Raw genomic sequence first — 24,096 nt, 5'->3', positions numbered from 1 at the left:
GTCATCTGGGGGAAAACCTTTAACAGGGTACAGACAATCCTAAAATAGCTGGGAAACTTCCTGGAGGCAGGAGGAGTTGCAGTGCTGCTGCTGTTTGAGTGCAAATTTGAGGGTTTAACCTATTTGTAATGTATTGATAAACTTTTGTGTTTGTTTTGAATAAGCAGTTGTAGAACACAAACATATAATATTGCCCAGTGACATGTTACCTTTATCAGGGCTTTTTGGAGGAGTTACCCACGCCCTGCTGTTGGAATTAGGACTGTGAATCCCTGCACAGGGTGATTTAATCTCCACTCTGTCTTTAAACATCCTCCCTGAAAAGTCAACAGTGTGGACTGTGTTTTGATAATAGTAAAGGAGACCTTCATTAGACAGAAAAAAAAATCTGAAATATTTAATTTGAATTCTGCATGGATTAAACACCTTGGCAACGTTTAATTGCACGATTTTGAGCGTTCACTTCAAAGTTCTGACGTTCTGAAGCCTCTCACCAGTTTGCAATCTGTGAATTGCAGATGAGTGGGGGTTTTTTTTGTGTGGATAAGGAAAACCAATGTACTGTGGTCGATGGGATTCCAGTCAAGGGGTGTTTAAAGTTATAAATTTTCCAGGTCCCAGGTGGGATGGGGGTGTCACACAAGGCACAGAGTTTTGGCTGCTGGGCTCCTGCAAGTGGCACTTGGGTTGTGCCTGGAAAAGCTGGTAGACCCAAGTAATTAGTGATGCAAATATATTGTGACACAGGTAAGAAAATAAAAGGACCAGCCTTAATTTTTGCTTTTAAGCATGTCTTGCATCCTCTTCTTTCACTTCATTAATGCAAATCTTCATGCACTTGTCTTACACCTCGAAACAATTTCGTCAGTCTCTGTTGGAAAGAATTTCAGCTCGTAACGCCTACAGTTCTGTTTATATATTTATAACTATAAAAGGATTCTTATCAGTGTGTGTTACCCATTGCTATTATTTCTCAAATAGATAAGGAATATCCTGGTTGTAAAAAGAGTATTTACCTTATCCAGGGCACGCAGTGGTTGTGAACCCGAAGCTCCCTCCTGGCTCTGGCCTTAAACAAAAGACTGTATTTCCTCCTCTTGTATCATTTTCACTTCAAAGCCCAGATTTTAGACTGCCAGGGAGAATTTTAAGGCTGTGAAGATCAACTGCTTTTGGCTAGTGGCACAGCTTGTTCTGTGAAATTCTTGCTGTTACTGCAGAAAGGCTTTTCTAAGTCATTAAACCTCCCAGCCACGGCTGGGGTTGCTGGGCTGTTGCCTGTCATTTGTCACAGCCCTGTTTGTAATCATGTACCAGTGAAAACATTCACAAAACTACAAAGCCCTTCACTTTTGGAGGACAGCCTCTCATATGTGATAGCTGGGGAAATGTGAACAGTTCTTGGTGATGTGATGAGAACACGTCCAAATACGTGATTCGATGCATTCTCTTAAAAGTCATTTGTGTATTTAAATGGTTTTTTACTTTGACTCTCGGTCGTGGTGTTGGCTGGTTTTAATTTGTTGAAACTGAGTGGGGTGTTAGCATCAGACTAAGCTGTGATCTTTAATTTAACTTCCCTGGAGTCTGCAAAGAGAGGCAGGTGGATGCCTGTGCCACTGCCTTTCTCTGATGTTCAGCCCAGAGCGTGTGGCAGCTTCCAGGAGATGGCAATTTAAAAGCTTGTCACAGGCAAGGCACAAGGTTTAAATCCACAGCTCCACTCTTCTGTGTTAAATGGAGATTTTTTTGTCCACTTTGGCCTGCTTTGTCTTTCATGTTGTGTTAGAGCTGTGTGTGCAGTTTAACACGGTGTTTCCCAGTCCTTCCACCTAATTCCTTCTGTGTGCTGGATAGTCAGGGATAACTCAGCTACACCCCAGGGTTGTGAACCTGCTGGCTGCCACCTTCCCATTCCTGGCTGGATTCTGCTTTCCCTTGATTTTGGCTTGGTATTGAGCTTCCATGGCATGGGGGGACCACCAGGGCAAGGCTGGGTTTGGAGCTCGGCTCCGCCGGTCGGAGCGGATCCGTGTGGGTGAGAGCGTTGCTGTTTAATCTGGGCGGGAGCTGGGGCTTGGGGCTTCTCTTTGGTTGTCATCCCACTCCTTTCCCAAGCTTGTCATGTTTTTTATACAGCGTGGCACTCGGGATGGGGGTGGGAACATCTTGGGAAAGCCGCGGAGCGGATCCAGGGAGATGGAGGGAGATACTGAAAAGCAGCTGGGGCTGCTCGTGCCTTCTCCTGGGGCTGCTCCTGCCTTCTCCTGCTGCTCTTGTGCTGTCAGGTGATTCACTGGGTTGCTATCCAGTTAGAGCTTATCACTGGGAAGAGCTGAAACCCTTCCTAGGGAGGGAGATGATCCTGCTTGGAGCGGGAACGTTGCTCAGAGTGCATGGAATGACCAGACAAGGTTGATCTGCCGGGGCTGAGGTTGCCCTGCTGACCTGTTGAACAAATCAGTACAGAAATTCATTTCCAGACTTCCAGCTTTACTTTATGGGATGCTTAAGCCTTAAAAAAAAAATCATTTTGGTAAGTTTTTTTCCAGAAAGTACAGTTCCAGTCTGTTCCACCAGCTCCAGGTGGAATTGTTTCACGAAATCACAAATTCTTGCCAGGAGCTTTGCAGAAAGTCACTCCTGTTTGGTGTAGTTTGAGGAGCCCCTGTGCTGGTCTATAATTGCAGCACAATTCTTATAATCTGCTCAAGTTAAAAAAAAAAATCATTTTTTTTAAAAATAAGGATAACCTGCTATTAATTTTTATTCCCTGGATCGTTCAAAGATTGTAGGGTAAGAGTGTTGTGGGAGCTTGGATTTGTCATAAAGACAAATTATGAAGATCATGCAGATTTTTGAAAGATATGACCAGGTATGCTGGTGCCTTGAATGTAGTGTGTCTTTTAATTTCCATGACCTTTCCATGGAAGTATTAGAGATACCATCCCTTAAATACCAGCATTTTATTCAGGGACAGTTCCTTCATGATAATGCAGTGTCATTTGTCTAGATGCTTTGAAATTTTAAAAGGAAAAAAAAGGTCAAAGAGATGATAAATGTTGAAAATCATGGAATCCTAAACTGGTTTGGGTGGGAAGGGACCTTAAAGCTCATCTTGTTCCGTGGGCAGGGACACCTTCCACTATCCCAGGTTGCTCCAAGCCCTGTCCAACCTGGCCTTGGACACTGCCAGGGATGAGGGACCCACAACCTCCCTGGGCAGTGAATGACAAATGTGGCTAAAATACAGAAAGTAGAAGGTATTTCCTTACCCTTTGAATTCATTAAAAACTAGACATGCCTGCAGAGTGCTACAGGGAATGCTGAGAAGGTGGTTGCAGAAGGGATAAAAGTTAAAGTTACACAACTGTGTAGGATTATACAGTGGTCTGTCCCTCGGTGACCCAGGTGACTTTATGATGGAAATGAATAAATGGTTTGTTTTAAACAGATGGAAAACTTTCCTGTGGCTACAAGAGACCTTCAGATTATGTGGTTGTCAGCCACGTGAGCTTGAAATACAATAGAAAGGATTCAGCAATACAGGGCAAGGCTTAGAATGAGAATACCTGGTGTTTAATCCTAATTTTGCCACAGGCATCTTGACCTTGAATTAGTCACCTTCAGGCACTTGAAGCACTGGCAGCAGGAGCAGAGCCTTCAGGAGGCTGTTCCTTGTCTTGCATGATCGCAGTGGGTGGGATTGCCACGCTCTAAAGGAAAAAAGGAGGGGGGGGGCAAAGGCTTTTTGGTGTTTAAAGTGGCTGTTAACCTAATAACCTGTGCAAATTAAAAGATGCAGGAGCGCTGAGTTCGAAATTAAAGTGGTTGTTGTGACTGCAGACATGAAAAGGTCCCGTGTAACTCGGTGACCCGCGGGGTGAGAGCGCGGGCTGCTCCTGCTCCACCAGGGTATGTGCTGGGAGTAAGGCTGGAGAGAAAAAAAAATACCTCCTGCTTGTGTAAGCAGTGGGAAAACAAGCAGACACTTTATACTCCAGAAAGCCCAGTGTAAGCCTCAGGAAATTCCTGCATTCTTGATTTTTTATTTTGCGGCGGAGGGCTCGCGGGGCGTGTTTTTGAAAGATGAGCAAGGTTGCCCTTCTCCAGCCCAGTGCCATGGACCTGATAAGCTGGGGCTGAATAGCTCATTGTTCCCTACGGGAGCCCAATCAGCTGTCACTGCTCCCCTCCAAAAACACTGGGTTTATTTAGAAAGGGAAAGTGCTGACGGCGCGTTTCGTACCCAAGGCAAAGTTCCTGGTTCTTGCTGCTGTTGGGGCAGAGCCGCGTGTGAAGTGTCCCACCTCGAGAGCTGAGGGCTTGAGCTTCCCTGTGATTTTATAATTAAGATCATAGAATCATAGAATCAGCTGGGTTGGAAGGGACCTCTGAGATCATCAAGTCCAACCCTTGATCCAACCCCGCTGTGGTTCCCAGCCCATGGCACTGAAGCCACATCCAGTCTCTTCTTAAAAACCTCCAGGGATGGAGAATCCACCCCTTCCCTGGGCAGCCCATTCCAATGGCTGAGCACCCTCTCTGGAAAGAAATTCTTCCTGATATCCAACCTAAACCTCCCCTGGCACAGCTCAAGACCCAGCCCTCTTGTCTTGCTGAGAGTTGCCTGGGAAAAGAGACCAACCCCCCCTGGCTCCCCCCTCCTGTCAGGGAGTTGCAGAGAGTGAGGAGGTCTCCCCTGAGCCTCCTCTTCTCCAGGCTGAGCCCCCCCAGCTCCCTCAGCCTCTCCTCACAGCACTTGTGCTCCAGTCCCTTCCCCAACCTTGTTGCCCTTCTCTGGACCTGCTCCAGCCCCTCCATGTCCTTCCTGAGCTGAGGGCCCAGAACTGGACACAGCACTCCAGGGGTGACCTCGCCAATGCTGAATATATAGAGATACCTGTGCTCTGCTAATTTTCCAGCCTGAACTGCTTGAATTTGTATTTCTACTTTTCCTTTGTATTTCTGCTTTTGCTCCTGAGGGTGGTTTCTGGGTTGGGGATGTCACTGATGGAGAACATCCAAGTTTGCCAGGTTGTCACCCTGGGAAAAGATCCAACAGTTGTGGCACCAGGAAGGGGTGGGTGGTCACACCATATTACTTTGCCTTTCGTACCCCAATTTTATTTTCAAACATGGTGCCTGCTCCTCATCCGTGCTAATGGGGTTGCTGACTTCTGAAAAACAGCATGAGCAAACCCTAAATGCACAAATAGATACATCACAGGCAAACAAGGTATTTGCTGCACTTGAATTTTGACCCTGTTTCTTTATGGGCTTAGCAGAAAACACCAGGTCTGCTCAGGTTTTTTCTTTGTGTGATCCTTTTCTCTGGGTCTAGGAGCTAAACCACAACTTGCTAAAATGAGTGTCTTTGTCCAGTAACTTCTGGAAAGGTCACAGAGTTGTTTCTGTGTTGGGGCCTTTTGCTGAGGAAAGGGTGGAAGAGAAGACACAAAGGGACAAAGAGCTTTCTAGTACCCCTTGCCTTGAAGGATGTTCTTTCTGGAATGTCAGACCTGCAGGTGAGTGTCAGGTTGAGGATTAGGTGAAATGGTTCATTGCAGCAAGGAAGCACCACATGACTGATCATTTTGGTGCTGTTATCGTTGTCTTCCCATAATTTTTGCTTTGTGAAGTCTTAATGGCAAAGCCACAGGTGGAGTGGGGGTGTCTGGGTTGCATTCACCTGGCTAAAGGTGTCACTTTGCAAATATTTGGGTGGTTGTGTGTCTGGGGCTCGAGCTGAGTGGAGATGTGTAGAGAATATGTGGAACATCAGCAGCAGATTTTGACAGAAGTTTTGGCAGATCTGATGTGTGTAAATATCCATTCTCTCCCCGTGCCCCTCCCAGGCCCTGCTAGTCCTGAAATACTGGAAGAAACAACAAAGGCATCTCAAAACCAAAGAAATCTCCTGAGTTGCAGTGAGTGCAGTGTGCAGGTTTTACCTGCTGTGGTCCTGCTTCCACGTGCCACCTTCCCTGAGGCCCGTGGGTTTGATTAAAGAAGTACATGGACAACTCAGGCTGGTGTATTTGTGTGTACTTGTGTTTGCTGATGAAGAAACACAAGTTTTCTGTTTCCTAAAATTCTCTCCTGGGGGGAAAAAAAATAAACCTGACCAGCTTTTCCCCCTTCCTCTACTTCATCCCATGCCATGACCTTGCTGCTTGTGTTCTCTCCCTGCTGTGGAAGGCCCTGGGCACAATCTGGGAGAAGTGGAACTACCAAATTAAAGTGCTAATCGAGCTTGAAAATGCCACATTCATGCAGATTATGATATTCTTTTAATTTTTTTTGGGGGGGGGCAATTCTAACTAGAAGCTGTAATTTTATTTTGGGTTTGGGAGTCCCTAAAATAAAGATGGGTCCCCTAAAACTGCTCCCACAGATGTGAGCAGGATTCGAGGCAGCTGATGCTCAACAGAGCATGGCAGGAGTGAAGCCACGGAGGTCCAGATGGTTTGCTTTTTTCTGGGCAGAGGGACAAGCACACCAAGGAGCCAGGCTGGCCTCTGAGATTATGTATTTCAGGAATTAGCCATGAAGGATTTGATTAAAAAATTGCATTTGGGAAATGATCCCTTCCCCACTTTCAGCTGTGGCGACAAACTCGCAGTTGCAGCGTGTCGATGGGAAGAAAAGCTGTGAGTGCTGGAAATGTGAATTTTAGTTATTTTATTGCTGGTTCTGGATTCAGCTTGGAACAGCACAGCCTGGAAAACCTTTGGAAAGAGCAGCACTAACAGTCAGGCCTCTCTACAGTTTGACTGCTCAAAGACCTTGAGATGAAAGTGCATATTTTATTGGTTTCATGTTGAGTTTATTGCCTGTATAAAAGCCAAATAACCTTTACTGGCTGCATCACTGAATATTTCTGCATTTTTAGACTGAGAGTGACACGCTTCTGCTGTGTTTTCTTGCCCTTTTTGACCGTGAGTGAGTCACTTCACTGTTCTGACCCTCAAATTCAGGATCAGTGGGGTAAGGAGGACACCTGGCTCTGTGCTAATGGGAGATGTTTTCATATTTGTGAAACGTTTGAAAACTGTTTGTAAAATATTGTGTTCATGTAGATATATTCATAATAATTACGCTGCAATTATGATGAATATGTGTTAATAATTAATATCATTAATTACAATATTAACACTTATATCCGTGTGCTTTATGAGTCCTTCAGACATAGATATGATACTTGCAGATATTTTTAAAAAGCATCTTCCTGGAGATAATTCCCTGATGGGAAGTGCTGTCGTGTTGACTCCCTGAAGGGGTGTCTTTTCTCTGTTTCATGGCTTGGTTTCTAAGGAGAGCTGCACAGCTGGAGACTCAGTAACCAACTGAAGAATCCAAAATTGGTGCCTTCGGGGAGTGCCCCAGAATGTGCAACGTCTTGTTTCTGCATCAGTAGTTGTCTGCAGAGGAATTTGATAGAAATTCCCTGAAGTGATTTTCGGAGCTGACGTGGGGTATTGCAGCATTTAGCCCTTTTTCCAGACTGAGATTCAGTACATTTTTAGGCAGTGACCACTTGTTCTTGATGCCAAAAATGCACTTGACACTTGTAACTGATGCACTTTCCAGCAGTGAAGCTTTGCTGGTAGGTCTGTGCACCAAAATGCAGGTTTTTGGCTGAATTTCCAAGATACAACTGCAATCATTTTCTGTCTGCAGGTAAAGTCAATCACGGTGATGGAGCTTTGCTGACATGAGGGAACGTATTTTTAACTATATTTTCTTGGAGATTTTTGATGTTTTGTTGGTTTTTTTTTTTCTCTGATGGGATTTTGTTTAATCTTTAGTGCTTTTTATTTGTTACAGAGATCCGTGCCCAATTGGTAGAGCAGCTGAAATGCCTTGACCAGCAGTGTGAGCTTCGGGTCCAGTTACTGCAGGACTTGCAGGATTTCTTCCGCAAGAAGGCAGAGATTGAGATGGATTACTCAAGGAATTTGGAGAAGTTGGCTGAGAGATTCCTGGCTAAAACTAGGAGCACCAAAGACCAGCAATTCAAGTAGAGTATTTGCCTTTTGTTTTTGCCCTTTTTTCCTCTCCCTCCTCCCTCCCCCAGGAGATTTGATTGCAAGGGTAGGAATGGGAAAGAGAGTTGATCCAGTGAATGTAGGGACCAGCACTGCTGTGAATGTCAGAGCCAAATGTTTCCCAGGTTTGGGTTGAACACAGAACCCATTCCATGTTCCTGGGTGCTTATTTCAGTTATTCCTGGTAGGTCAAATGCTGTCAGTAGGGAATGAAATGGTAAAAATTGGCATGTCTAAAAGGCATAATTTTCTTGGGGAAGGTGGGCAAAGCTGTGCACCACGTCTGGGGGACAAAGCCAGGATTTCCTTCAGTGCCAGTGGCTTTGGTCTGGTTTTTTGGGGTTTTTTTTATGGGTGACTGTTTCCAATCTGTTTTATGCTGTCAACTCTCTGTTTTCAATATCCCACACATACTCATTGTGGGAGTTGAGTGTTGTATCTCTGCTACTATCACTTCAAACAGTAGAGAAATGAGGCCAGGAGTACTCCTGAGTCCAACAGAGCTGTGCCACTGGGGGCAGGGGAATCCCCAGGTACTAAGCTGATGGGACTCAGTTAAAATTTAAAGATATCCTTATTCACAGTCAATTTTTCCCCTGCTTGAAGCATGAGGCCGAGTGGATCTGACTCTATTGCTGTAATTGTTCCTGGTTTTTGGTTCTTCCCCACTTATCTGAGTTGGGATGATTAACACGTGTAGGAACGTGGTTTCATGGATTCAAGTCTTTATGATTTACTCCTGCCTCCTGCCAGGAGGTGCTTTTCCCAGGGAAGGGGGGGATGCAGGAGAGGACCTGTGGATGAAGAAGGGGCTGGTGCAGAGCCACCAGCCCGGCGAGGAGGTGACTGGAGGAGCTCCCGGGGTTGACATCTGGGCAGAGCACGGGGCTTGTTGGGTTTTGTTGTCAGGGCAGCAGCTGGGGAAAACACAACGGAGCTAAAGCAGCCTTGGGACCTGAATCATTTCTGCTTTGGACAGATTGGGCTGAGAGGATCCATCTGGGTCTGCCCCCGCCCAAAACGCGGCGTCACTGCGAGCGTTGTTTGGGTCGGGCTGTTCCCCGGGTTTTGTGTTTGGTTGTTGCTGGGTTTGCAGGGATGTGGGGATGCAGCAGCAGCTTTCCTGCTCCACCAGCAGCTCCTCTTGTGGAAGCCATTAAGGAGGCACCATTTTAGTTTCCTTTCTGTGCAGCTTTGATGTCGTTTAATTTAGTTCTCCTTTAAAACACACATTGTTCTGCGTTGTTGGGAAAGCCTGGCTGCCCAGCAGAGCTGTTTGACAGGCTGGAGAAGAGTTATTCTGCTTATCTATAGACCTGTCATTGTCTGAAGTGTTTTTTCTTTTCCTCTCCAGTGCAAATGTTGTTACAGCCATAAGCTTGTGTGTATTCTGCACATGCCTTTAAGATGGCACTAAAGAAATTATGCCTTGAACTGTAATTTTCCTTTGCATTATGATTGGTCTTTTCAGTTGATTTTGTTGTTGTTCCTGGTGAAAATTGAGGTGATTTCCTTTATATTACACGGTGTGAAACATCCCATAGAAATGCTTTTATATCCAGCTTCCAGTGTTGGGAAAGTTCCTATTTGGAGATTTAGAGTGAATGTATAATGTGGAAGTTTTGACTGTAGTCAGACAGACTCCTACATGGTGTCATACTTCATGTGAATGAATACTTCATCCTAGCTGTGATACTGCAGGGTTTTAAATTTTTTATTTTTTATTTTTTTTGCTCTAATGCGGTTTCCTTATTGACCCCTGCCCAGGTTTTTGAGCTGTTTGTCCTTCAGGTAAGATTTACAAAGTTGTGCCTGGACAAAACTGACCTCAGATGTCCCAGCTGTGGAGTGTAGCCTGAATTGGAGAGGTGATTTTGTTAGCACATAAAACCTTAGCTTGAATTTCTGAATTAAATGTCAATGCTTTTCTGGTCAAGTGCAGGGCATTGCCCAAAATACTCTGAAAGCTGTTCATGAGCATCGACTTCAGTGTGCAGGGAAAGAGCTGATGCTGCTCAGGCTCCTCATTTCACTCACATTAAGGAGCAGAAAAATGACAGAAAAATACCTTGCTCTTGGAATATGTTACCCCTGCAAAGTCTGAGTCCCAAGTGTATGAGTTGTTAAGTTGGTCAAGAGTTGGAATAAGAGAAAAAAACAATTCTGTGGGCAGTACTGGCCACAGCAGTGGCACAGGTCAAGCTGTCTGTCCTGGGCACCTCCATCTAGGACTTGTCTGGCCACTTGTCTGCTGTCTGCGACAGTCAGAGTTGTGTCAGAATCCCACAGGGATCAGTAAGGAAGCAATTCCAGTTATAATTACCTCTCCTCACCACTGCCCTGTCTGAGCTGGGGAGACTATCTTGGCTGGTATCTCCTCTGGAGATGCTGAAGCTGTAATCTCCTTGGGAAGCCCCCAGAAGCCCGTTTGATCAAAGGCAGCCATCAGATCTCTCCTCCTCGGGAGCCTGGGATTACATGTCTGTGAGAGGAGCCCTGGGCTGTAATTGCCTGGCTCTGACCCTATAAATACCCCGTAATAGGCTGCTCTCCCCACAACCCGGCAATTATGTCGGAAGGTACCGTATCATTCAGGGCCTGCTCCCCGTGTCACTGGCCCTTTTTAGATCCCATAACACACACTCAGGGAGGGAATCTGCCAGGCACTCCCCCTGTAATTTGCATGTGCTTTCATACTCAACAGCTATTATGTAATTGCCGAGTTGCTCCGGCTGTGATCGTTTAAGGGAACGCTGTCAAGGGCAGGAGGCTTCAGGCTGACCCTTGAAATTGGATTGTGTGGCTTCCTCCAGCAGCTGGAAAAAGGAACAGGCTTCAAGGAAAGAGCAGGGGAAAGGGCAGGCTGCTGGGGGGGTTCTCACAAAGGCTTTGCGTGGGGTTTGTTTTCCTGCCTCGGAGGGGGAGCTGGTCAGGTGGGCACGTTTGCACAGAATCCCAGAATGGTTTGGGTGGGAAGGGACCTCAAAGATCATATTGTCCCCTTGCCATGGGCAGGGACACCTTCCACTAGCCCAGGTTGCTGTTACAAGCCCCGTCCAAACTGTCCTTGGACACTTCCAGGGATGGGGCAGCCACAGCTTCTCTGGGCAACCTGTGCCAGGGCCTCCCCACCCTCCCAGGGAAGAGTTTCTTCCTCATATCCAACCTAAACCTGCCCTCTGTCAGTTTGAAGCCATTCCCCCTTGCCCTGTCACTCCAAACCCTTGTAAATAGTTCCTCTCCACCTTTCTTCTCAGCTCCTGCAGGTATGGAGGGGCACAGTTAGGTCACCCTGAAGCTTCTCTCCTCCAGGCTGAACAAATCCAATTTCTCTCAGCCTGTCCTTGTAGGAGTATTTTCCATATGGGTTCTGAAATGTGGGCAGTTGGGTCTTTACAGCAAACTCTACATAGCTGGGGCTGGACTGAAAGAGTTTTTGCACAGTGCTCAGCTTGAAGCTTCACTGGGGCATCTTAAAGTGATTTACAGAGGTAGGTGTGTGTTATTCTCATCTGAGATGTCTGAAGAAGGGGAACAGATTGATTTAGCCAAGGTGACATACGAGTTGATGGCAGTTGGATATATCCCAGGTTTTACTTGCTTTTAACTCTCCACCATGGCTGTTAGACCTCACTTTGCCTATTCTCTTCTAAAAATGTGGGTTTTTTCAGTCAGAACAGGCTATGAAAGAGTCATACACAATGTATATATTTGGTATATATATTATATATATTCCTCAGAACCCACTGGTAAATAGGAGTGGCACAAGGAGTGGAGGAAAAAAAAAGGCATTTTATAGCCCAAGTCTTCTAACTCTGGTTGTTACAAGAGCTTGGTGGTCACAGGTTTGGTGTAGTCATTGCTCCTTAAAGACCTGCCTGACTAAGTTGTGTAGCAGCTAAATCAGAGCATCCACCTCACAGATGTCTCTTGGGTCTGGGGGTCTCTTCTTGACTTCCAACCCCAGAGAAGGGCTCTGTCCCACTCCAGTGAGACCCTGGGACCTTCAGCTCCAGCCTTCAATCCTCCTGTTTAACGTGATTTTTGTCCTAGAGGCATTTGACTATTCAAAAAGCATAAAAACCGTGGCAAACCTTGAGTGATTCCTTTCAAGAGAGAAAATGGGAAAGAAAAAAAAAAAAAAAAAAAAAACAGAAAAAGGAGGAAAAAAAAAGTGAAAAGACAGTGCTATTTTAAGGCCATATTTTAAATCAAGATAATCTTTGGAAGCAGGACACTGAGTAGCAATTGTCAGCTGGAGAGCTGAATGTCCAGGATATCCCAGCATGAAATTCAGATGGCTTTCTGGCAGCCCTTGCCTTGAAGTAGAAGATGCAGAATAAGTCTGGCAACCTTCAGGCTGAGCACTTGTAAACAACAGATGTTCATAACTGGAATCTTTTGGAAGAGAAGGGCAGGGAGCAGCATGGATGTCCATGCTTGTAATTCTCAAAATTTGCAGTTAACACTGAGCTGTGTCAGGGAAAATCAGAGCTCGAGCTGAATGAGCAGCTTGCAGAGAAGTTCAGCTTTAATTTCCCTTAAAAGCCAAATGGTTTCTTTAAAGCAAAGATGATGGAGGCTTGTGAGGGAGGTATTGACAGAAGCATTTGGGTCATGTGGACTTCAATTACATTATCATCGTTATGATAATGTTTATAATGATAATAATGATGATGATGATAGTAAAAAACATTGTCATAGGCTATTTTGACCTGTGATTCTTTTTGATGAAGCCGAGTCCTGCACATTTTTGCCCGAGTCTGTCAAGTACCAGCGTTTGGGAGGTTTTTCTAAGCATGAAACATTCATTTATTCAGTGACCTCCTTGGATGCAGAGAGCCAGGGAGACGTGACCAGGGAAAATGGATGGAAAGCCTCAGGGGGGGATTTCTGTGCTGCTTTTCATCATATCAGTGATCCCAGTCTCGCCCTGTGTTGCTTGGTGTGATTGCAGCCACTGTTGCCAGAGTGCAAAATTCAGAGAGGTTTGAAATAGTGTTTACAGCAACAATTAAATCTCTGCTCTGCCCCTTGGCCTGGCTCCAGCTCCCATGGTTTGCAGGGTGGACTGTTTTGGGATGTGTTTTGGGTCTGGAAGTGTCCATTGAACACCCCTAGGGAGCAGGTCCTGAAAATTTTGGGGAGGTGGAATAGGAAACTTCTGATGTTGTGTGTTACCACCAGGAGACTTGTTTTAAAACCATCATTCACAGGAAGGGTTGTTGGGAAAGTTTTCTGCTCCCATGGACAGTGGGATGTCCCTTGGAGAGGAGACCCTTCCTGAGGAACTGCTGGGGGGATAGGTTCAAATGGAAAGAGGAGAAGTTTGTGTTGGATGTATGGAAGAAATCCTTCCCTGGGAGGGTGGGCAGGCCCTGGCACGGGTTGCCCAGAGAACCTGTGGCTACCCCATCCCTGGAAGTGTCCAAGGCCAGGTTGGACAGGGCTTGGAGCAACCTGGGCTAGTGGAAGGTGTCCCTGCCCATGGCAGAGGGTGAGACTGGATGAGCTTTAAGGTCCCTTCCCACCCAAACCATTCTGTGATTCTGTGTTCATTCATTTAAGTGTTTATTTAGTCATATTTTAATTCTCATCTGATTCATTCCCTTGTCTGGTGCTCCTTATGGAAACCCAATATTCCTATTCCTAATTTGTGGACGTGGTTTTTGAATTTTTCAGATTTTTATTCACTTTTTTTTTATTATTTTTTTGTTTGTTTGTTTGTTTTTTGTTTTTTTTAATCTATTTTGTATTTTCTGCTGTTACTTTGCAGTGCCCAACTCTGTGTCACTGTTGTCTGGCTCTCTCTCCTGCTTGCTTAAAGCAGACAAATCTTGGATTGTCTGCAAGGTCCTTGTATGAATGAGCAATTTAATTAAGACATTTCAGATATTTGAGGCTCAGCCTTCCCTTCTGATCTTTTGAGACCAGCTGAAAACTTTGAAGTGGAAGTTGCACAGGACCCCATCAAGATAACGCCCGAGAAACCACAGAGCTTCATACTTTGTGGTTCCCTAAAAATCCGTGCACAACTTCCTCTTCCTGCTCCCAAACACCCCTGATTGCTGTGATCTGGTGTAATTTAGGCTAACCTAAATAAACTCTCCAGATTCACTATCATCACACCATCTTTATGTGAGTATAAATAGTGCTTGAAATAAACCTGGATCTTGGCGTCTTCCTCCTCCTCCTCCTCTTTCTTCTCCTCGTCCCCTTCACGGGGCGGGGGGAGTTTGACTCCAGCAGTTGTTGTGAATGTGAAGTTGCCAGCACTTTGGGAAAATTCATATCCAAGTCCTAAAGTTTTGGGTTGATCTCATCAGTTTTTATCACTTCAGGGTGAACACTGACTCCGTCATCCTGCGGAATGTGTGGAAATGGAGCTTGTTCTTGGTCGTACCCAGCGGTCCCTGTTGCATATTTTCCTTCCCCTTTTCACCCCTCCTCTGTGGTGACATGAAACTGGAAGCAGAGTGTATTTACCAGCTCCTTTGAGGATTCAAATGGTTAATGAAAATCACAATTTGCCTCTCTGCCATCTGCTCGTGGTTATGATTGAAAAGGGTTTGCTGTAAACAGTTGTAGAACTTCTGCTCCGTGTTGTGAAAACTGTGGCCACGTTCCACCCCAGGAAATGCTGCAGTTTTAGAGGTGCTCTAAGCTGTGTGGAGTTTTAAAGGCTTCTTGGAAGGTTTCCTTTTCTGTTTCATTCCTACCTTTCTCTGCTTTTTGCTGGGAAAACCGTCACTAGCAAATAACGGGGAGGTTTTGTCTCCCTTCCTGTAAAAACCTTGTCATGGAGACATCAAACCTGTTCAACAGCAAAGCACCATTTCAAGGAGGCACTGAAGGGGCTAGTGAACCCATCAGACGCCGGGAAATTAAAGGAATTTAAGTGAAAAACCTCGAAATGTGCAGAGCTGTGGCTGCCTGGGGTTGAGCTCCGGGCGCGGCGCTCGCGGCGCATCCCAAGGTGACAATCCCGGCCGCGGATTGGAAACATGTGGGGTTGGGATTATTTTTTTCCTGCAGGATGGCCTTTCATGTGTAACCACATGGAGTGTGTCAACAACCCATCTGGCGCCATTAGACACCAGTGATTTTACTCACCAGGCTTTTCATGGGCTCCTGGTATTCCTGCTATGTGCTGCCTTAGAATAGCTCGGGGTGTTGTGGCAGGGCAGGCTGGACAGCTGGGAATTGTCCAGTTAACTGTTGCATCTCTTCTGGTTCCCCCTGGTGCCTCAGTTTGCTTTGGGAGGCAAGGCCCTTGTACCTGCTCTCTGCTCCTTTCCATGCATTCATAACTCCTGGTCCTCGAGGCTCTCAGCTCTTCCAAGCTGCTCCTGGTGGGGTTGGACTGACGGTCCACTGGGGATGTTGAGGCAGGATTTTGAACAGCTAGAACAGGGTCAGCTGGTGGAGAGTTTGAGCTTTTTGTTCCTAAGTTTCATTCCCAAACTCTTTGTGGTCGTTGGTTGATTTTTCACTTGTAGCTCTGCCAGTTTTAGAGGGCAAACACTGAGTCAGTGGCTAAAGTGCTGTGACATCAGTGGTGTGAAGGAGCAAACCAGCCAGCTTTTAATATCTTATAGTCCTGTCCTTCATAAACTTTTCTTTATATCCTTTCTTCTGCCTGAACCACAGGTTGTTGGCAGGGTTGGTGGCTCTTCATTTGGCCTGTACACCTCTGACCCAGCACTGCTCCTTGGAGAAGCTCCTCCTGGAGATGCTGTTTCTCCTCCTGCCCTCTTTTTAGTGGAAGAAAAAACCCTTAATGTGTTCATTACCTTCTCTTGTGGTGGCAACTCTTATCTCTGTCTCAGCAGGCTCAGAGCACATGGCTCCTGCTCTGCTTTGCTCATCACTTTGGCTGCAGCCTGGTCAGCACCCAAAGATTCCCAATTCTATTATGTAGCTCTCACAGTCACTAATTAGCTCTGTGGCACATTAAGAAAACGAGCATTATGCTGCAAACACTGGCTGCAGATGAGGGGCAGCTATTTGATTTACAAGGCTCAACATCTGGCAGTTTGAACCTTGTACAGTTCTGCACTTGGATCATTCCATCTGGGTTTGTACCTGCAGTGCAGGACACTGGGATACGAAGGAAAATGCTGTCTCTAAATTAAATCTGTGCCTTCTCATGTTTTTTTTGTTGGTTTTTTTTTTTTACCTCAAAAACCCCAGAGTCCTTTTTATATTCCCTCCCACTACACACACACTCTCCAAACATTGAAGCAGTTGAGAAGCACAGACTGCAGTCATTCTTGAGCTTTTCATTTATTTTTTATTTTTTTTTAGAAAAAAAGCATCGAGCTCAGCCCTTCTGAACTGTTCTTCTTTATCTAAAATTATCCATATTGCACCACAAATCCAACTGCTGATGTCATGAGAAGGGTAATGAAAGTCTACCCTGGCTTAGTTTTCCCATTTTCCCAATGTCAGACATTTCTTGCAGCAGAGATTGCTGTCCTTTCAAGTGCAGAATATTCCCTTTTCAATGGAAATTAAACCACATTTCTCTTTAAGAGGAAAGAAATCCGATACAGTCACGTACAACAATCAAGGAGAGCTTTGGCTTTGCACCACAGATCTGACTTGGTCTTTTCTAAATAAATATTATTGTGCTGTAAATGAATGATAAACAGACCTAGGGAGAAGTAAGTGATGTTTTTAAGGCTCCACCTGGATGTGCCAGTTCCAAGCACTGCTGGAGCACCTCACACGATCCCTGCTCACCTCCCTGCTTTTATCTGGGATAAAATGGTGCCCCCAAAAAATGACTTACTCCTTTCAGCAGATGAAATGCTGATCCAAAGAAGCTGAGGTTCCTCTCATCTCCCTTTGTATTGCTTATTTGCAGGGTGCATCAGCCGTAATAAGGTGGAGAGGGTTCAAAGATGAGAAAATAAAGCTGCTTGTGCGTGTGTTTCTGTCTCTTTGGCTCAGGACAGATAGAGATGCTTTCACATAATTGGGTTTGTACATGAAACACAACATTTTGTTTCCCATGCAGATGCTTATTTAGCCAACTGGGTGCTTGAAATCTTTTTATTGTGGTTAAGACACAAATGCTCGAGACAGGACCGTGAAACCTGTTGTCAGACACTGGAGCCACCAGTCTCCCTCAGGCACTGATTTATGCACAAAATCCTGGATTCAGAAGGAAAAATTAAAGCCTGCATTTGGCACACTGCAACCTGCATTTGCAGGATCTGTTTGCTGGGGGGACAAAAGCCTGTGGCCACGGGAATGGAGGGAGATGCAGCTGAGGGTGTGTTTTCTGTGTTTTCCTCTGCTCTCCTCTCCCTCAGCAAATCCATCCATCCCAGGGCTGCATTTCCAGCATTTATGGACACAGAACCTCACGAGCAGAATCGTTGTGTTCACCTCAGGTGAGTCCTACCCAATTTTTTCTATTTTGTGCCCTTTCTAGGAAGGATCAGAACGTGCTGTCGCCAGTGAACTGCTGGAACCTGCTGCTCAATCAGGTGAAGAGGGAGAGCAGGGACCACACCACCCTCAGTGACATCTATCTCAACAACATCATCCCCCGCTTTGTGCAGGTCAGCGAGGACTCAGGACGCCTCTTCAAGAAGGTATCTGAGACTTTTTTTGTTTGGTTCTTTTAAAATACCCTTCCAGCTCTTACTTCTAGTGCACTGATTTATTGTTGCCTGTGCTGAACACCTGAGGTTTTAATTTTGTTCAGTAACTTTATTCTTCTAGCATTTTAGGATTTTCCCAGATGAGGCCAGTTGAGATTCGTTGGTCTAAATTCAGGCTGTGTTTTTTTTCCTCCTCTTAACCTGCTCGTGGTTTCATATGGATGCTGAAACTTTAATTAAATGAGCAGAAGTGCTTCAGGTCTTCAGCTCTGAACATAGTCAAGAACAACTCTCAAAAGACAGAATTACATCTGCCATGGAGGAGAAATTGCTGTTAAAACTTAGGGAGAATTCCTGCTATGCCAGACAATAAAAGGGTATATTGTCATTCTCTGGAAAAAGGAAAAGATGTAATTGAAGTCTCTTTTCTTTGTCTTCTCCCCTTTCTCTCCCCTTGATTTCCACCTGGGAAGAAAGGTGGGACAGTGTGGGAGGGTTTTGCTGTTAAGAATCTGTTCTTCCAGTTAAAGAAACACGATATGGAAGCTTTGAAACTCCTGTTCCCTGGTCTCTGCAGGGATTTGCCCGTTGCTGGAACATCTGCTGCTTAACATGTTGAAATCATTGCAGCTCTTAACTTTGAAAGCCATTTCTCTGCCCCCACCCCCTTGCAATGTGTCAGGAGCTCGGGGAGTTTATTTCTACTCTTGCAAGGCCTGGAGAGGGGAAAGAGTGTTCAGATATTTCTTAACCTCTCCCTGTTGCCCGAACTGCTGGAGGAAGTCTATAAAATGCAGTTTGTTCAGGCTGCTAGAAAATGAGCAGTGCTCAATATTGTGTGAGATATTTCGTGTCAAGATGCACTTGAAGGAGCAGCATCTCTGTGTTACCTGGAGAGCAGGATGAATTTGCTCTGTTGCAGCAGGTTTTTGTGTGTGTTGTGATTTCTAGGGGAGAATGAAAATCAGTGCAAGTGCACTGTGGTGTTCCTTGTTCTCTGCCTATTCCCTGAGTTTTTAATGGAGTATGAAAAATACTTTCAACTGTTACACTCTGTTTCTCTTACACTTCTTTATTTTTAAGTCATTGCCCAAGCAGAGGAGGGATCTTTCTCATTTTCAAGTAACGTCACACTGAGGCCTTTTTGACCTTTTAAAACTTTCTGGTAATTACATTATGGTTGATTAGATACTTACATGGGATTATTGAATGGCAGTTACTCTTCAATTCCTCTAATCCTTCCAAAGGAGAAGTAATCTCCCCACAGAATTTCAACAAGGGCTGTGCTTGAGCAAAGTGGCCTGGAAAATGCCTTGGCAAAGTGGAACATGGAAATGGATATTATCCCACTTTGGCTGGGAACTGGCATCTTCATTTTCAGCCCCTTTATAAAACAGGGCAAACCCTGTGGTTGTGCTTTATTTTGGGCTGCAGGACTGGAATAAAAACAAATAAGTAACTGATCAGCAGCAAAATACACCTCTGGTTTCTTTCTCACAGACTGAGGGCAAGCTCCATATTTATAATTTGAGCAAACAAAAGGCACTTGTTAATGAATCCCAGCTACTTGTTGCCTGACTGTTTGCCAGAAATATCACATTGGCTGAAGGCCAAAGCAGGTATTTGATTACCATTCCACTTGTACTGGGTGGTTAAAAACAAAAATTGCATTCTCTCTTATCTGGTAGCAGCTGATAAATAGAGAAATTTGGCTGAACTTGGATCTGCTGCTGCTTGTGCTTTTTCACTGGAATCCCTTCCCTTCCTGAGCTGTGAGAAGCAGCAGGAATTGGTACAAAAGGTACTGCAGGCTAGAAAACAGATGAGGTGTGTGGTTAAAATATTGCAAATCAGCTTTATCATCCATGGATTTGAAGAAATGTTACCTATATATGAAACCCTTCTGCAGCATGTTTGTAATATATCCCAAAAGCAGCACAGAGACAAATGGTACCTTTTCTACCTTTTCCTGGATGAAAAAACAGGGACAAGTGGATCAAGTCACTTCTCCAGGGTTGTTCACTCAGGCTGCCTTTCTGATCAGTGTGTGTAGGTATTGATGGGGAATTATTCAGTGGCTTGGCAGGATATTTAGGAATGGACATGTATTTTTTTGCCTCTGCAACCACATCAGCCCAAAGGGAAACTACTCCTGTTGATGAGGAATCGCTGAAGAACTTTCTCTTCCCTCTCCCCTTAGGATCTCTCATCCTTTTTGAAACTTTTGAGGCATCCTTTCCTATTTTTCAGTGGAGAAGAGCTGCTGTAGTGTGTGACAGCTCAGAAAGCTGAGCTCTTTTTATCTGCCTTGAAGCAGATGGAGTTTATACAGGAGCTGCATGGAAAATAAAGCCACTGTGCCACTGCAAACCCTCCCACGGAGCTGGGCAAGGCAGATCTGGAGGTCCTGATCAAAACCCAAATGAGAGCGAGTTCCAGGGGCATAGCTGGCTGAGTGTGCTGCTGCAGCTCAGAAAATTTTATGTGGCTTCTCCACAGACCTAATTAGCCAGGCCATGGCAGTGAAATAACTGGCTGTGTTGCTTCTGAGACTGGAGTTTCCTGCCTCTCCTGTGCCAGGCAGTCGTTCCAGCTCCTCCTCTGGTTCTACACCATCTCCTCTCTGCTCTAACCATGCACTGCAGTTTAATGAAGTGCAGCCTTAGCTCAGATGCTGTCAGGGCACTCAGGTTTAGTTTAAGACAGGAGCTTATTTTTTTCTGTTTTCCAGTGAAAATGGTAGCTGTTGGAATTGCGGTGCCAGTCTTGCTGCTGGTTTGGGAGCTCTCTGCCCTTGTTTCATGGAGACTCCATGTTAAAAACAAGGAGACTTCATTATTTTAGAGTCTGAGAAATGTTCTTTTTTCACACTCCTCTTTGGAAAACAGCTTCTGAAAGAGTTATACGTGTGTCTGGCTGATTGCAGGTGCTCTGGCAACTTACATTTAGGAACTACTCACCGGGTTGTAAATAATGCTATGAAATATGGAGAGGAGAGCAGCACAGAGATCTTCCTCTGCTGAGGGCAGTGGAAATCAAATCCTGGGGCACAAGATCCTTTTCTTGGACTGTTTGTAACTCAGAGCTTCCTCGAATCAGTGTTTTGTGTCGTGCTGGGGTGGAGCAGGTGAGCAGGGAAGAAAGGATGTGCTCAAGGTCCCTTTTGTTGCTCAACTCTTGAGCTGCTGTGTGAAGTGGAGAGCTTTTTCAAAGGGAATCTGAGTACAGTGTGCAGCTGTAATCCAACCTGAGGGCAGCAAAGGGCCTGGGTGGGTGTGATAAGGTCTGTACTGGGAAGGAAATGCATCCTTGTGGCAGCAGTGGGAGCTGGAGCAGCACAGAGCCTGAGGTGGGAACACCAGGCCCTTCTCCCTGGCCAGAAGAGCATCAGCAGTGGTGGCAGCGTGTGGGGTTTGACTCTTCCAGTGAGTGGGGTGGAGAATCCTCAGGCTGAGGTTCTCATGTGCTCCCCCTGGACCCCTCAGACCACTCTGCAGTGGGCACAGCAGAGCTTGGCTGGGTCTGTCTTAAAATCATTGAACCCCCCAAATTCCAGCAGTGGTGCCTGCACTGCACACAGGTTTCCAAAGGCTTTGTGTTGGCAGTGTTGGGATGTCCTGGGAAGCCTGCAAGGTCTGTGGCTGTGTCTCCCAGTGTTCCTGTCCCTGGGTTGGGATGGGATCCCTCTCCAGGGCTGTGTGACGACGTGGAGGGTCCCAATTGTTTGAGTGTTGGAGGGAAGCCTGGCAGCCACTTCAAAGGGATCTGTGCTGATAAGAGGAGCTGTGTTTGCTGCCAAAGCCAGCCCTGAAGTGGTGCTGGATGAACAGTGTGTGTCAACCCCTTTCTTCCTGCCCCTGGCATTTGTTTATTCCTTGGTTACCTCTCCCTGCAGAACCTTTCCATGGCTGAGCACTGTCTGCACCAAATGTGGGTTTATATATAATTAGAGAATGAATTATGTGCTACAGGTTTAGATCTTATTGGGAACTCGCAACCTGAGCTATAGGAATTCTTGGAGCACTGTGCTTTTCCGTGCCCTTTGTTTTGTGCTGTGGAAACTCTTTTGGGTGTCAGTCAGAGATGCTGTTGGTCAGGGACTTGCTGCTCCAACAGTCCTGCAGGTGAATCCTGGTGGGATCTGGGATTTGTCTGACCCCAGGGACAGTGTCAGTGCAATTCTGTGCTACTGCAAAGAAAAGGAAGAGAAATGGTGAAATAACCACCCTCTCCAGCAAATAAAACCAAGGGGAGCCAATGGAATCATCCAAATAACAAACAGTTACACCTTGGGAAGGGGGTAATATTTTCTTGTTTGTGCAGCAGTTAATGATTCAGCCCTGGGTTTTGTACAAGGCTGAAGTTCCAAGCCCGTGTGCCACGGCGTTGCTATTCCAGTCACCTCTCCCTCTCCTGGAAGATGATCCTGCTTTGATGTCTGTTCTCCTTTTCATTCCTTCATCTCCTTTTGTGGAGAGCACTCCTTTGATTTCCTCCTGCTTATCCTCCTTCAGCATGGCCCTTTTATTTATTTATTTCAATATTTCTTTATGTCTTTATTTATATATATATATATATATATACATAAAATATTTTCCTTTTTGAGCTGATTCTCACTTTGATTTCCCCTTTTCCCTGTATCCCCCTGCCACCCTCTCTATTTAATGTGACCCTTCATTTCTCTGCACAGTACAACCTTTCTGTTTCTTGCATGGTTATCAGGTTCTCTTTTGCCTCCAGATGTATCTTTTGAGTGGGCTCCCTTGGGATTATTTATACATGTATAGCCTTTTGAGCAGCAGTCTCTTTAATTTGGTATCTTTAATCACTCTTTCTCTGTTGTCTCTTTGAGGTGTCCCTAGAAGCAGCCTGATAACCTTGTTCAAATTTAAGGAAAAAAATAGCTTTTTTAAAAGAACAGACTGTGGAAGCTTCAGCCACTTGGAGTAGTTCATGAACAAACTGATTTTTTATTTTTTTTTTAAGTTTGACAGATTTTACATAACAAAACTGTGCAGTAATTGGGAAATGTTAATAGGCAGAAAGGCAGATTTAGTCAGTGTGTGCATGAGTTGGTGTGTGGAGGGGCCTCAGGACAGGCAGTGCCCCAGAGCAGAGCCAGGTGCCATCTCAGTATCTGCCTGCCCTGCTGGTACCTGTCCCTCACTCAGGGTTGGTCCTGCTGTGTTCAAAACACATCTTTTTTAGCTGGAAAAGCTCCCAGGGATGTTGGGAGGAGTGACCCTTCCCTGCTCTCTGCCTGCTCCATGTGGGTGCATCCTCTCCCTGCAGAGAATCTTACCTTGAGAGCTCAGCATTCCTTTGCACTGTTGTATCCCCTTAATTGGGGATATTTATTTATGGGGAGAAAAAAAAACCCCTGTGTGGAATCAAGAAAACAAAACTGAGGGTTTGAAATTCGCTTCCCATTTAACACCTTTGATCATGTTAAAAAAACCCCAGTTTATCTCCTACCACACTGCAGGGTGTTTGATGTGAAATGGAAAATCCACAATGAATTGGTTAAAAGCCTTGCAGTAATCAAGGAAGAAGAATTATTAATTCTCTTAGGGGTCTGTGCTTGCAATGACCTACTTTACAGCTGCAGCGTGTCTCTTGCTGCCTTGGTACCAGAATATGACAAATCTCCAAGTGCTCCACATGTGGGAGAGCCAGGCACATGAAAGAAATGTACTGCTTGAAATGCTGGGCATTTGTAAAAGTATTTTTCCCCTAACAGTGGAAAAATGCAAATATGCAAATGCCACAAGTGAAACCCTGAGGTGCAGAGTTGGTACCTTCGTGCTCCATCCCTGCTTGTATCCTTATCCTCTGCATCTTCCTCTGCCTTGGGTGCCTTGTGAAATGGTGATGAGTTCTTTTTCTTTTCCCAAAATCTGAAAAGGACACAGAGGCCTCTTGTGAAATGGCACCACCTGATCCCTCACCGGGGAAATGAAATCTCCCCCTTTTCTGACCTGCTTATTTTTAGAACAAGTGGGAATGGGGGAAGGGAGAGGGAGGGAAATAATTCATGTGCTGCTCTTATCTGAGCTAACAGTGCATAAATTTCCTGCTGAGGTAGAGATTTGATTCCCCCACCTGTAATGGGAGTGGATGGCTCCTGTTCCACTGCCCAGCCATGCCATCAGAGCCTGGTGCCCAGGGATGGACTGAACTCCAGAGGCTGCAGCTGGAGCAGTTTTCCTGCATATGTGACAGGCTAAAAATCATAGAATCAGAGACTGTCTCAGATTGGAAGGGACCCCAGGGATCATCAAATCCATTACAAGAGCTTGGAGTGACAGGACAAGGGGGAATGGCTTAAAGCTGAAAAAGAGGAGGTTTAGATGGGATATTAAGGAGAAATCCCTTCCCTGGGAGGGTGGGGAGGCCCTGGCACAGGTTGCCCAGAGAAGCTGTGGCTGCCC

At 45.5% G+C, this 24,096-nt stretch overlaps 1 protein-coding gene across 3 annotated transcripts in view; it reads left to right on the top strand.

Annotated features, from left to right (window-relative positions):
* SRGAP2 (SLIT-ROBO Rho GTPase activating protein 2) overlaps window positions 1-24,096 on the top strand; it is a 103,048-nt gene that overhangs the window by 27,849 nt on the left and 51,103 nt on the right. For all 3 annotated transcript variants that reach the window (XM_029962543.1, XM_029962542.1, XM_018079803.2), the window contains exons 2-3: window positions 7,831-8,023; window positions 17,494-17,656. In XM_029962543.1, the coding sequence (XP_029818403.1) occupies window positions 7,831-8,023; window positions 17,494-17,656 (356 nt within the window). The remainder of the gene's footprint in view (window positions 1-7,830; window positions 8,024-17,493; window positions 17,657-24,096) is intronic.

This window comes from Manacus vitellinus, unplaced genomic scaffold (assembly GCF_001715985.3).
Source record: "Manacus vitellinus isolate BGI_N305 unplaced genomic scaffold, ASM171598v3 scaffold_47_pilon, whole genome shotgun sequence".
Taxonomy (NCBI): Eukaryota; Metazoa; Chordata; class Aves; order Passeriformes; family Pipridae; genus Manacus; species Manacus vitellinus.
This window is presented reverse-complemented; position numbering and strand designations above follow the sequence as displayed.